Here is a 14,806-nt window from a genome sequence, read left to right as displayed (position 1 = left end):
CTCATTTTCATGACACACTTATCTCACAGTAAATATATAATAATATACAGTCCGTCTTACAATCCTGAGAACAAACAGAACAATTATACATCTTCGACATTTTCTCTGCGAACACAAAGTACAAATAAAAGTAAGATTATACAGACCGCAATATATAATTTTTAAGCTAGATTTTGTATATGCAACAATTATAATTATTTAAGTTTAAATAAAAACTGGGGTTGCTGGAGAGATTCTTCTTTGATGTCAGTGTTCAGACATGGTCACAAATATGTAGTTCAGTTAATTGTAAGATAATTACCGGATTCACAACTCTTCGTAGGTTACCTACACATAAATGATTAATTATGAGTGCGCAAAAGAACAATTATAATAAACAAACGTGTGAGAATCAAGTCAACATATCCATCGTGGACATTACAATATCGGCTTTAAATGAAGTTGAAGATTAAAGAACCACCATGGGTTTATTAAGAGTCCCCTTTCTTATGCCAGATGTAGATAATGATTTTTCTTGACCAGTGCTGACAAAATTTTCTGTTAATCCAATTTAGGCGAATGAATGCAGTTTCCTTCCATGAAGAATTCAAAGTCAATATTCTTTCAAACTTTATAATTCTTCTTTTATTTCCTATGTACACGTGATAACATTTTTTATTGATAACACTATCTCTACAAATATTCATGTCAAGGAAACTAATGTTCACCAAACATATTTCCAAAATAGAACTTATCCTACACATATAATCGATTCTGCGCTGAACAAAGCCCGTAATCTTACTCAACACGAGGCTTTAAAGACAGCAAAATGTACACTAGAGACAAATATAACTTTCACAATACAATATAATCCTTCAATACCTAATATGGGCCTTATAATTAAGAAATATTGGAGTCTCCTAAATTTATCAAATAAAAACAGCGTAAAAACGCTTTACAAAAATAGACCAATTCTTGTTTATAGAGGACCCAAGTATTTGCAAGATTTTTAATTAGAACTAAACAGACAGAAAATATTTTAAAAATATATTTTCATCTAAATGTAACGGCATTGGTGCTTACAATGTGCTAACATAAGAGAAAGTACTTCTTTTAGCAGCGCCAATACAAAGTAAGTATTTTATCTACGTTACAACACTAACTGCGTATCAACTGATGTGATTTATTTGACAACCTGTAAAAAAAAAAAATGTGTAAAATGGAATATGTTTGACAGACACTTCAACTATATAAAATTGTATAAAATGTATATATTTCATTTTTTTTTTTTTAAATTCCAATAATCACTCTACTCGACTTTTCTTTCATGCCAATTGATATTGTGCATAAAAGAAAGTTATTGGATTCATAAGATACTTTGTATCCTAATGGCCTTAATACCAAGGCACTATAACTGTTAATTAAAAGATTGATATGTTGTATATCATTTATATAAATGTTATTGTATGTATGACTGTTTGTCTCTATTTTATTATTTTACTATAATTTTTAATGAACCTTTCGTAACGTTTCGCAACTTTTCGCATTTTAGTCATACCGCTTGTCGGAAAGTCCGCCCAGTTTGTTTTTGTCTCCTAACTGATGTCAGCATACATAATAGCCGGGGACATTTTAGCTTTGTAGTTTTGTTTTTGTGTTGAACACATTTCTTTTTTTTCCTCTCTTGGTTTTCTTGCAAGTTTTCTTTCTTGATAAAGCAAGCAAACGCGCGTACATGTTTATGTGTATCAGAGTCTGATTTTGGAGTTTTCACTTTTCCATGATCTACATGTTTTCCATTTTCCTTATTTGTTGTGTTAGGGTCTCTCTTCTTTCCAACATTTCAATAATTTCCAAACTTTTTTAACCCACCCACCCATGTATGCATTTTCTGTGATCAACGTTATAAAATAAACATACAACAACAGTAGGCCTAGTTACGACACTCTTTTCCATGAAATATTATATTTTTTCTTTCTTTATGTTTTGCCAATTTCTTTTTTTCAGTCTTCCAGTACTTTAATCTACGACTAAGATGTCCAATATGCTACACCCGGCTTTAACTAATCTTATTTTGTTGTTTCTCTTTAGCGAGGAAAGGGTCGATATGACGTAATCATCAACGTATGGATAAACTTCTTTAGATATAGATTATATTTCGACACCGGTTTGTTCGTGAGTGGGTCGATATAAACACTATGATAGTTTAGCATTTAATACGAACATACGTTATCTTTTTTACATCTCCAAATGGAGAAAAGAGAGTTTGATAATCCTTTTGAAGATTATTCTGGAGAGACTTTGCTGACACCTTCAGGAAAGGCAAGATAAAGCAGAATAAAATAGCTCTTAATTTCGAGTACATCATAACACGCTGGTCATTATGAAATGAAATTTGGCAACATGGTTATAAATTATAATGAGCACAGCACAGTATAAACTATAAATTGTAATGCATTCAGACTACTGGTAGTATATGGTACGTATGATATATATACTAAAACTACTTCCTTTGTCAACCAGACACAATGTAAATATGTAAACCTGGTTCTTTCTGTTGACCTGCAAACCACATTATCCATGAACTATGATACAGATTTCCGGTCAACATTCGATTTCTAGGATCAGTGACCACTTTGTTGTGCAGTCATTGTGCATTTGGCCTTGTATGCATTTAAAGTGGTTTCATTTTTATTTTAATGGCTTTTTTCAATTGTATTCAATCAGCTTTTGGGAGCTTATTGTTGAAGCTAGTTTTAGAATAGGCTTGGTATAGTTTGGGACCACCATTCCCAGACTTTTACAGGATGCAAAAAAAAAAAAAAAAAAAAAGATTGGCAGCTAGATTTGTTACACCCAGTTTTGAATATCCTACAAATAACTTGTCCTGGAAATTATTCAACCATTAATATTTTGCTACAAAGTTTTAAAATATATAAAATATGTCATGCAACAGTTCGATTAACCAAATATAACCAGTAGAAATCAACATGAATAAAACCTACATAACACCAAGTGAACAAAACTAATTCTACAATTTGCTTATTTTCCAACAACAATGAAAAATTGGAATTTGTTGCCACAAATATTAATCACAACTGCTTAATCTTCAGAAAACTATACTGATACCTGTTCTAAAATAGGACGGTCAGATTTTGTCTAAAGCAAGGCTTTTGATAGGGTTGACACAACATTATGCAACATTAGCACTATGATGTATCGCCAAACTAATCATGATCAAGGTTGACAAAGCATTGTGGTATTACGATGTATATCCAAACTAATCAAAATCAAGGCTGACAAAGCATTGTGTAACATTGGCATTATGATGTCTCACCAGATCAATCAAGGCTGACAAAGCATTGTGCAGCAGTGGCATTATGATGATGTATTACCAAACTAATCAAAATCAAGACTGACAAAGCATTGTGCAACAGTGGCATTATGATGTATTGTCAAACTAATCAAGATCAAGGTGACAAAGCATATGTAGCAGTGGCATTATGATGTATTACCAGACCAATCAAGGCTGACAGCATTATGTAACATTGGCATCATGATGTCTCACCAGATCAATCAAGGCTAACAAAGCATCGTGTAACATTGGCACTATGATGATGTATTGCCAAACTAATCAAGATCAAAGCTGACAAAGCATTGTGTAACAGTGGCATTATGATGATGTATCACCAGACCAATCAAGGTTGACAGCATTGTATAACATTGGCATTATGATGATGTATTGCCAGACCAATCAAGGCTGACAGCATTGTATAACATTGGCATTATGATGTTTTGCCAGATCAGTCAAGGCTGACAGCATTGTATAACATTGGCATTATGATGTTTTGCCAGACCAATCAAGGCTGACAGCATTGTGTAACAGTGGCATTATGATGTTTTGCCAGACCAATCAAGGCTGACAGCATTGTATAACATTGGCATTATGATGTATTGCCAGACCAATAAAGGCTGACAGCATTGTGTAACAGTGGCATTATGCTGTATTGCCAGACCAATCAAGGCTGAAATCATTTTATAACAGTGGCATTATGATGTATTGCCAGACCAATCAAGGCTGACAGCATTGTGTAACAGTGGCATTATGATGTATTGCCAGACCAATCAAGACTGACAGCATTGTATAACATTGGCATTATGATGATGTATTGCCAGACCAATAAAGGCTGACAGCATTGTGTAACAGTGGCATTATGATGTATTGCCATGCTAATCGGGATCAAGAAGGGCCATGTTAATTTTCCATTGGAAACTATAGAAAACATTGTTTATTCTAGTGTCAGTTTACTAAATATTTGTATCTGTTACCAATTACCATACTGTAATCAATGTACTATCAATAGTTAGAATTCATTACAATGTATAGCTTCAGCTGTTCCAATTTGAAGTAAACTATATTGCCAAAAATACATGTTGTAATGAATAAAGAGATATAATGTACCATGAAGATAGCAACATTTATACTTCATTTTAAGGCAGGGCTAGTGTAAGGCAATATCGTACCCTGTGTTAAACAGACATCCCTCCACCACCACCAATGATCTGCAAGCTTAATATAGTTATGACCAAATAAAAGATTTCCACATGAAGGGAATAAAAACAAAGGTTTTGTTTCATTTTAGCCCCATGTCTGATTTGAGTGCCTCTTGTCTTGTCTGACTTAGTGACCCTCTGAAATGGCTTTCTTGCTAAGTGAAATGATAACATAGCTTGTGCCTGTATTTTCTAAAGGTGAAATGTACCATGTTATGGTGTTTCTCAGTCTGTCCAATCATTTGTTTTTGGCATTTGAACTTTTTTTTTACACTACATAATTTGACCAATTATTGTGAAACTTTGATTTTAAGGTTAAAAGAGTTATAAGTCTATGAACTTAATTACTCAAAGTAAAATGATTACTGCCCCACACTGCAAATAAAGTTATTTACTGAAAGTGACTCAAATGCATATTATTTTGATAATCATGCAATATTTGTGATATGTTTTCTATGAGCCCATTCATGCTTATGAATTGAAGTATTATCATTAGATTATATTCTTTGCATTTTTCTTAATTTGCATCTTATTGAAATACAGCATAACCACTGTTGCACTATTAACATCATCAGCTGGGTGTTTCACCCCTTATCCAGGAAACCACTCTGGTGGCCTAGTGGTTACAGCATCCGCCTCAGATGTGGGAGGTTGTGGGTTTGATCCCCGGCCAAGTCATACCTAAGACTTACAAAAATGATAATGACACTTGACTCACTTGGCAAAAAGCATTAAGAGGTTACTGTTAGGTCTTCTCGGCCTGGTGTCAGGATAATGTGAATGGGTGGGACATGATGCTACATGTCTGTGACATTATGCCCCAGTGCTAGGCATCACTATAAACTGCCACACTGCAGACATCATAGCGATATGACTGAAAAATTGTTAAAGCTTTGTTAAAAATCTAAATCACACACACACACACACACACCCTTATCCAGGAATATCCTCCTGATGGCTGGGCAGCAGTACTGATCAGTCACTACTTGGTGGTAGTAGGCAGCCACTGCCTACCCTCTTGTTTCATCCAACGCCAGCTGGATTCTTTCCAGCAGTTTTGCAGAGTGTTTGAACTGCTACTTTGCAATTTTTCTCCTTTATCCCTAGAGCAGTGAGCATCTTCCAAAGCAAATGAGCAGGAAACCCTCTACCTCCAAAGGGAACAACCAAGTACAGTACTTACTCTGCTCCTGCACGTCTCCATCAGCTCTGCATAGTTGGTCAACTTTCTGTCATGAGCATCATCACACCTGTCCTCCCAAGGTACAGTTAACTCAATGGCCACCAGCTTCTTCCTAGACTCTGATAAAATGACTACATGTGGATGTAGAGGTGACTTTAGAATTACCTGGAAAACACAATTTCTTCCAGTATTCACAAAACATGTCCCACCTCTGTTTCAAAATCCTCCTCTGTAGTGAGGTGTTACTTGTTTCTCCTTCTTTGACAAAGCTGATAAATCTTGGTCTGATGATTGGTGCTAGTCTTTTCTTCTTTCACTCTCTCAACTAGCTTTCTGCTAGCTCTCAGTGGACCTTCTCATGTCATCATCTGTAGCAGCTTTGTAGGTATTAATGAAGTTTGGCATGCTGACAGGATGTGCTCTTGGCTGGAAGATCATACAATGGTCTCAGCAGAAACTAGTTCCGGATATGCTTGTTATTCCAGATATCTGGATCCAGTTATTGTTGTTCCAGTTGTTGTTATTCCAGATATCCGGATCCAGTTATTGTTATTCCAGTTGTTGTTATTCCAGATATCCAGATCCAGTTATTGTTATTCGAGATATCTGGATCCAGTTATTGTTATTCCAGTTGTTGTTATTCCAGATATCTGGATCCAGTTGATGTTATTCCAGATATCAGGCCATGTTCGCTTTTTTCACATAATAAGCATCCAGCATAGCTGACAAGCCACTATCTCCCCGTATTGGGGGACTTGAGACAATAATATGATTTATAATTTTATTCACAAATTTGATGAAACATTGTCCATATGTCCTTTTTGTGTACATCACAGCTTAATATAGTGAGTGTGGATCAGATCTAGTTAATTAAACTGTTAATTAAATAATTAATTAGTTAATTAAGCTATTTACTAGAATGAATTCAAACAAACTGCTTGCTACACTTTCTCAATTTATGGCTATTAGGTGATTTGCCTAGAAATCACTTAGGATGACCACATGTTTGTTTCATGATACGTAATGAACAAGTTAGATTGGCACTTTTTAAGTGTTTGAAAGTAAAGCAAAGAAAAAAACATGAGTAAACGATAAGAGTGATTTGAGTGCACAGATTTTTCATGAGGTAAGTGGTCACTATTTAAAACTGTAATTAAACTACTATTTTATATTTAATAAACCAAGTGACCAGTTGGAGGTGTTTTTAAGTAATGACTTTGGCTTTTGAGATGTTTTGAAATTGGTTATTGCTATAACTTGCACCAAATGTTTAATGAGGACACAATGTTTAATGAGGACACAAATTGCTCACACTGAATGTAAATAGTTCTGTAGTGAAAACTCTTTAAGCTGATGGATTGATATAGTGTATACAGTGAGTATATATGGTACTTTTAGAGATCCTATCAGGACATATTGTGTTGTATTTCAGCTTGAGGAATCCCTAGCTAGCATATTGAGAAAGAACATAGACAGCCTGTTACAGAGACTGCATGTTGGAATTGCAGATACGGATCCCGGAGATTACTCAGTGTACACAGGCACCAGTGGTAAAATCATATTTATTACTAACATTGCTTGGGTGGTGTTTGAATATTCGGTATAGTGGTCAGATTTGTCGATAAAAATATTGACATGATGTATACAGTTAGCTAGTATACCAGGTAAGGGTCACATTATGAAATTTCCATTCTGGATCTGTCTCTTTTTAAACCTGAATCATTACCCATTATTAAGTTGTATTTTCTTTCATAATTGCCCACCTTTTTCTGATATTTTTCTTTTGAAACTGATATAAATAAAAGTTTTACATTCCCAATGTTAAGAAATTTCCTCGCAATGTTATGCTAACTGATGTCAGGAACTTGAAGGTGAAAAGCATAGACAATAACACATGCCCAAAAGTTTTAATTGCCAGACATGTTTTTTTTTAAAACCAGAGCTCAAAGAAAATTATTTTAGACACAGGCCCAGGGCTGGTGACTTAAAAACATATCACATGCCCTGACTCAAACTCCACAAGCAAGACTCCAATTTCCATATGCCCAAAATAAGAAACTAAATCATATCAAATTTTTTACTTGGATTATTTGGATCACAACAAATGTTATGCAGTATTTATCTTCAGGTCCCAAGGTTGTTGTTGTTGTAGGGTTTAACGCCATTTTTCAGCACACGATAGGCTACACATGGCGGTCAGTATTAATGGTGGAGGGAAAACCCCGGAATGAAGCACTGACCCACGAGAAGCTCGGCAAAGGTCCCAAGGTCAGCCATTGTCTAATTGTCCTTCTTAATCAGTAGGTCAACAGTGTTTATGTTCATTAGCATTAGGAACTTTTAACATTGCTCATAGGTGCCACTTAATTTGGTAAGTCAGTATTTTGTTACACTAGAGTGAGCATGTGCATGGGACAGCTGAATTCATTCCACTTAACTTCAAACACCTGGAACAACACAATAGCAATTAAACAAGTCCATTAAAAAAATAACACTCATTGACAGCATTCTTGCCGGTCTCACCAACGCCAAAGGTCGGCCGATTTTTATGAAGACAAAAAGTCAACATGGTCCATTTATACCTCAAAAAACATTTGGCCTCCAGATTACAACAAAAAATTAACCAATTAACAGCCAGTCATGTATATACACTGGCCTTAAATCCCATTATGATTACAACAATAAAGTAACCAATTAACAACTTGACATGTATACACACTAGCCTTAAATACCATTATGTAGCCACACATCATTGCACCAGTTGCAACAATTAATGAGACAGTTCTGGTACCCACTAGACTGGTTGTGGCTGGTTTCTAGTACATACATATCCAGAATGTGAGCAATGGTTAAAGTAACTGTTCCAGAGTCATAGGTTACTTGCTTTGTTTTAGATCTTTTGAGCGACTTACAATAATAATAATAATAATAACCAGGTCCTTGTATAGCGCCAAGAGAGACAGTATAGCGGACTGTTTCACGTGACATGCAATGATGATACAGTACCTTAAGCGAAAAGATAATAATAATGAGGACTTTGTATAGCGCCTAATCTTTAGAAGCTCTAAGCTTAATCATTAGACAACAACTATAAGATAAAAAACATATATAATGATATGATTACAGAAACAAACACCATGAAATTAGAAAACATAAAAAAAACATGCTGAGAATATTTAAGGTAGGAAATATTATTAGGTCTTTAAGTTTGTTCTTGCAGTCCAAAAAAGTGAGTTTTGAGAGCACTCTTGAATTGGATCACTGTGTCTTTGTGTCTAAGTTTAGTGGGCAATTCATTCGACGTTGCTGGGCCCTGGTATGCAAAAGAACGCTGTCCATATGACTTTGTTTTCATAGTGGGAATAATAAGTATACGATTGTCAGAAGAGGAGCTTAAGTATCTTGCTGGTGTGTACACATGGGTGACATCAGATAGGTATGTTGGACTAGAGTCCGACAGTGAAATGTAGCATAGAGAACAAATTTTGTGTTTGATTCTGGATCGAATGGATAGCCAGTGTAGGGTACAGAGTAGCGGGGAGGTGTGCTCTGATCGTGGTACTCTAAGTATGATCCGAGCAGCTGTGTTTTGAAGTTTCAGAAGTAGATATTGAGATGAACCAGACAGAATTGAGTTACAGTAGTCCAATCTTGAAAGTACTAATGAACGAACACACAAGTGTTTTAGTGGCATCAACTGAAAGATATTTGCAAATGGAGCTAATGCGTCTCAGTTTAAGATATGCAGCCTTTCATGTGTTCATGACATGTTGGTGCAATGTGAGAGTACTGTCCAGAGTAACACCCAGGTTTCGTACTGATTGTGTGAATTTAATGTTGGTGTTGCTGATATTTATTGTTTGATGTAAAGGATGTGAATGAGAAAGTCTTTGTGTTGTGATCAGAATGGCCTCAGTTTTATTGTCATTCGTCTGCAGCTTGTTACATGTCATCCATGATTTCACATCAGAAATGCACCTCTCTACTCCTTGGATGGTAGCATCAACTTCAGTTGGGTGGCTAGATTTGTATATTTGGGTGTCATCAGCGTACAATTGGTGAGACACTGGATGATAATCTATGACACTTGAGAGCGGCTGAGTGTACAGAATGAAGAGAACAGGTCCAAGAACAGACCCCTGTGGAACACATAACATAGATTAACTGGGCTGGAGTGTACTCCATTTGCAGATACAATTTGTGTCCTGTTGACCAAGTAGGACTTGAACCACAGTAAGGCGGTATCATGAATGCCAAATACATGCTGGAGATGGTGAAGTAATATATCATGGTCTGTTGTGTCAAATGCTGCAGACAAATCAAGGAGGGTGAGGACTGTAATCTTTCCGCTATCCAACGCTAAGAGAATGTCATTAACTACTTTTAGAAGAGTAGTTTCAGTACTGTGGTAAGGGCGATATGCAGATTATACATTGCTAAAAAGACTGTTTGAATTCAGATGAGATACAAGCTGGGATAGAACAACCTTTTCTAAGATTTTTGATATGAATGGGAGATTAGAAACTGGGCGGTAGTGCTTTAAATCATTATGGTCTAGTGTTGGTTTCTTCAACAGAGGCTTTACAATTATGGCAGTTTTGAATAATGATGGAAATTTCCCGGATGAGAGAGGTATTAATAACATCAGTTAGTGAAGGCAATAATGAATCTAAGCACTCGAGTAACAGTGATGTTGGAATTGGATCAAGTTTACATGACTTTGGTGCACTCTTCATTACGACTGTATGTACGAAATCCATAGAGACAGGTTCAAATGCTGCTAATGGTTGCCGCTCAAATTCTTTATCCCAACTGTATGGTGACAATGAGTCAGTTGAAAGTGTGGTGTCAAACGTATCTCTAATGGTTTGTACTTTGTCACGGAAGAAATTTGCAAACATGTCTGGAAGGTTTACTGGAGAGACTTAGGTAGTTGGAAGTGGTGTAGATTTGTTCCTTGACATTAGCTTGTTAGTAATCTTGAAGAGCTCTTTGCAGCTGGAACTTTCCATGATCTTAGTACTGTAGTGGGCTGATTTCGCTGAAAATGTGTGTATTTTGAAAAACAAATTTTCAAGGTATAATATTAAGTAGAGATCTTTATAAACCTTACCTATGACCCCTTGAGATGAAAACCTGTATACCAGACCAATAAGAAACTTACAAAGAGCAAAAAACTTAAACGAAAAAATGTATTCATACAGTATATAAGATTAACAGTTTTACACATAATTATTTACATCTCCGAAACTTTAATTTATTTTATTATGTTGATTTTGAGTGAGTTGTAACACACATGCTGTTATATGTGACACGTGCAACCTTTGCACTTTTCAAAATGTAATCAAGGGTTTAAAGACTGGTATCAGTGTTATTTTACACTGTAAAAATGTTGTTAATGTGTCTGTATTCAGGGACTTCTACAAGCCGTATGTATTTTTTCCATCATAGAAAAAGATCTCTCACAGTCTGCATTGTTGTGAGGCAAGGTATTTAGTAGTCACTGAATAATTAATTTCAGATTTGGGAAGCGGATGCCCCCAGTACTAATTGTCTGGCTGATAATATCCAGCCAGTAGCTACAAAAGCTCCTTTTCTGGTGATCATCTATTAATACAGGCACAGACTCATCAGGCAGCATACAGTATTCCTCAAAGGTGGCGCTCACCAATTAGTTTGAACTTTTGAGAGAGTGACGTAGGTAAGGTGAAGTTGTTTGCATTTGTAAGATGCACAATGGAGATAATGTTGGCCTACCTCTATGTTACTTTTACGTAATGTGGCTGACATTTCTTTGGATACTGTACTTGTGGAAATTGTACATGATCTAAGCACACGGTAGAACAAAATGGATGCTCCCCTGTGCTTGACAAATTAACCAGAATTAATCAAAAGTACACTAACTTTAGCAATTATTAAAATAGGGAAAACGAATTTTGCTGAAGTAGACAATGAATAGCATTTACTGAAAGTGCAATGAACCAAGTACAAAATATCTGAAAAGTAAAAAAAGTTATCGGCTCTTTTTTCTACAATTTACCTCTGAAGTCCAGGAAGTGAAAATGACCATGCGGAGCTAGCAGTTTTTTTAAACGAGCACATCTTAAGTGAGCCCAAGCTGTAAACTCTAGAACCCATAGTACACCCATCAATCATATATCAAAATAAAGGGAATTAAAAGTTCTTTTAACAGCACCTAAGATATACAAAGTCTTTATTATATAGCCTGTATAACCAGTGAAGAAATCATGGGAAATTCCTTTTCCTTAAAATTCTAACCCTATGCAAAATACGAAACTGTAGAGCGCCACCTTAAAGAATCAATGAAAATGTGTTGTCAACTTGCAGAAAAATTTGTCATATTCTGTATTCAATTTCAAATATTTTGATATATTATACATGGTATTTACTTCCAAAATGACAACTACATAATTAATTTACTATACCCCTCTGAAGTAGCTTGAATGTAGTTTCATGACATCAAAACTGTATTCTAACGTCACTAGGAAATGCTGTAATTTGTACATGAAAGAAAGATATTCAAGAGTAAAATACATATGAATTATTTGTTTTATTTTTCAATTCCAACATTATATGATGTATTCTGATCATTTCCCAAGTTGCATACCATACTTTAGTCATGTTTACATTGAAATCAAGAGAGAAAAGTGGGGAAAAGTCCATATAGTTTGAGACAATAGTGCAAAAATTGTCCAGCATTGGATTAATAAAAATAAGTCCTTGATGCTATAACTTCATAACAGTAGACAAAAATGTATATTTTTGGTAAATAATTACTTTTTCTTTGTTACTAGAACCTAATTTAAATCCCTACCAATGCTTTGTATGCCAAAGAATTGAAATGAAAAGTCAGGGGGAATTAACTCCTGGTGAGACCATTCCATGGACAATGAATGTGATTGCTGATTACATACACAATTGATTACAATGAAAATGAAATAAGTTTACTGCATTATATAATCAAACAAATTAAAAACCTCCAAACATGTACACTTTTATACATTGGGGGGGGGGTTGCTTCCTAACAATTTCAAGCCCCAGCCTGACAATGATGTCACATCCTGTCTAAGATCCATCACAACCAAGAACAATTGGTAACCATGACGTCACTGATACAACATCAACCTACATTAGCTACTTCCTAAGAAAACATGGCTGCAGGAAGACCTATGAAAAGAGCAAAGCGTCCACAACAGTTCACACAAAAGAGTCAACCATGGAACTATGGTGTACAGATAGCCAAGAATGACCAACCAGGATCTAGGTTGCAATCTGGCTCTGCATCTCCATTAATAAAGCGGCCAAGATTAGATGTTTATGAAGAGTCACTATCATCTTGTGGCCCAAATCAAGTGCCATCCAAGCTTTGCCCTGAAAAGGAGAGAAAAAATGAAGAAAACTTCATTGTTGGGTCACATGAGGAGGCAACCGGTGTGGACAACATCAGTGGAAATATAATAATTAACATACAAAAACTTAATATTATATTGGAAAAGTTGCACATAACGCATGATAGAGTTGGAAGTTGCTTGCGATACAGTCCACAGATGTATGCAAGCAAAACTCAAGGACTATGTGCTTTTTTGACCATTAAGTGTACAAACTGTAATCTTCAGGAAGCAGAACAGGCTGCCTTTCCAGAGAAGTGCCCAGGACAGAGAAAGAGAGGCCCAGTCACGGGAAACTTAAATGAGATGTTGGCACTTTCATGCTACAAGACCAAAGTTGGAGTGACTGACCTAAGATTTATCATATCATGTCTGAACATTCAGCCTCCTTCTTGTGGCTACTTATACAAGAAACTTAATGAACTGTCTAGTACTATAATAACTGTCAATGAATATGCTTTAGTGGCAAATCAAAAATTTGTTCATGAGGTTAATCAGTTAACATACAAAGGCATTCATGTACAGACAGACACTGCATACAACCACAGACCACAGAGTGGGGGGGAGTCTGCCACACAGTCTGTGGCTATAGTCATGGAACATTCCACAAGCAGAAAACTTCCCCTCTGTGTGTCCATTGCAAACAAATTATGTGGGAAAAAATCCTGCATACACTTAAACTGCAAAAAAAATCGCACAGAAGACTCGATGTCCTCCACAGAAACCAAATTAGCAAAGGAAAATTTAAATAAGCTTGAACTGTTAAACATACTAAAGATTGATTCTTTAACTTGTGATGCAAGCGTTCAGCTTGAAAAGACTGTCCGGGAACATTCGGCTAAGGTTCAGAGACCCATACGACAATTTACATGCTATGTGCATGCAATGCGCACACTTCAAAAACATGTTAAAAATGTACATTTAATTGGTCCCTTCCCTGGTAAGGACAAACAACTCTTTCAACGAAAAATCGCAACTGCTATCAGGAGAAGAGTACATTTTGAGCTTGTACGCATACAACAACATTTCAGTTCTGAAGAAGCATTTATGGCAAAGGCAAAGGCAGCCATCCTAAATATTATCCAATGTTTCAGTAATAAGCATGGAAATTGTCGAGAAACATCCTTAGTCTGCCTTGCCCATTTAGCATCCTATTCATCAAAATTTCTGCCATATGGTAAACATTTAACTCTTTCTTCTGATGATATTGAAAAGCTTGAATCGGTACTAAGACATTTTGTCTCAGGTGTCAAGCTAAGTAAAATTTCACGCCTTCTAAACACTAATAAATGTGAAAGCTTGCACAGTAGGATTTTTACATATGCACCTAAGACATCAGTATGGAGCAGAAATTTTGATGCATTATGTCATTCATCCCTTCATAGCTCTGTGTATGGTACAGGAAAGTCTACACTCATACTGGCCAAGTCTCGTGGAATTGTTTCTAATAAATCTGATCCAGTATTTCAGCACATGGTAGAACGAGATCAAAGAACAGTAAAAGATAGGGAGAGGAAATCGAGTTGTCAATATAAGTATAGACGCTACATTAAACGCAAACAAAAATGCAACAGAAAACTTATACAAAATTCAATGTTTGCCAATTCAGTAAATAATTTTGTAACCAATGAACATTCATACACATTAAATCCATTAAATTAACACCATTTTACCAATATTA

At 35.7% G+C, this 14,806-nt stretch overlaps 1 protein-coding gene across 1 annotated transcript in view; it reads left to right on the top strand.

Annotated features, from left to right (window-relative positions):
- Positions 1–2,127: 2,127 nt before the first annotated feature.
- LOC149776456 (glutathione S-transferase LANCL1-like) overlaps positions 2,128–14,806 on the top strand; it is a 57,507-nt gene continuing 44,828 nt past the window's right edge. Inside the window, exons 1-2 of the mRNA XM_089940875.1 lie at positions 2,128–2,301; positions 7,149–7,266. Coding sequence (XP_089797001.1) covers positions 2,230–2,301; positions 7,149–7,266 — 190 coding nt within the window. The 5' untranslated portion in view covers positions 2,128–2,229. The remainder of the gene's footprint in view (positions 2,302–7,148; positions 7,267–14,806) is intronic.

The sequence above is a fragment of the Sinohyriopsis cumingii genome, chromosome 18, assembly GCF_028554795.1.
Source record: "Sinohyriopsis cumingii isolate HCF-2022 chromosome 18, ASM2855479v2, whole genome shotgun sequence".
Taxonomy (NCBI): Eukaryota; Metazoa; Mollusca; class Bivalvia; order Unionida; family Unionidae; genus Sinohyriopsis; species Sinohyriopsis cumingii.
This window is presented reverse-complemented; position numbering and strand designations above follow the sequence as displayed.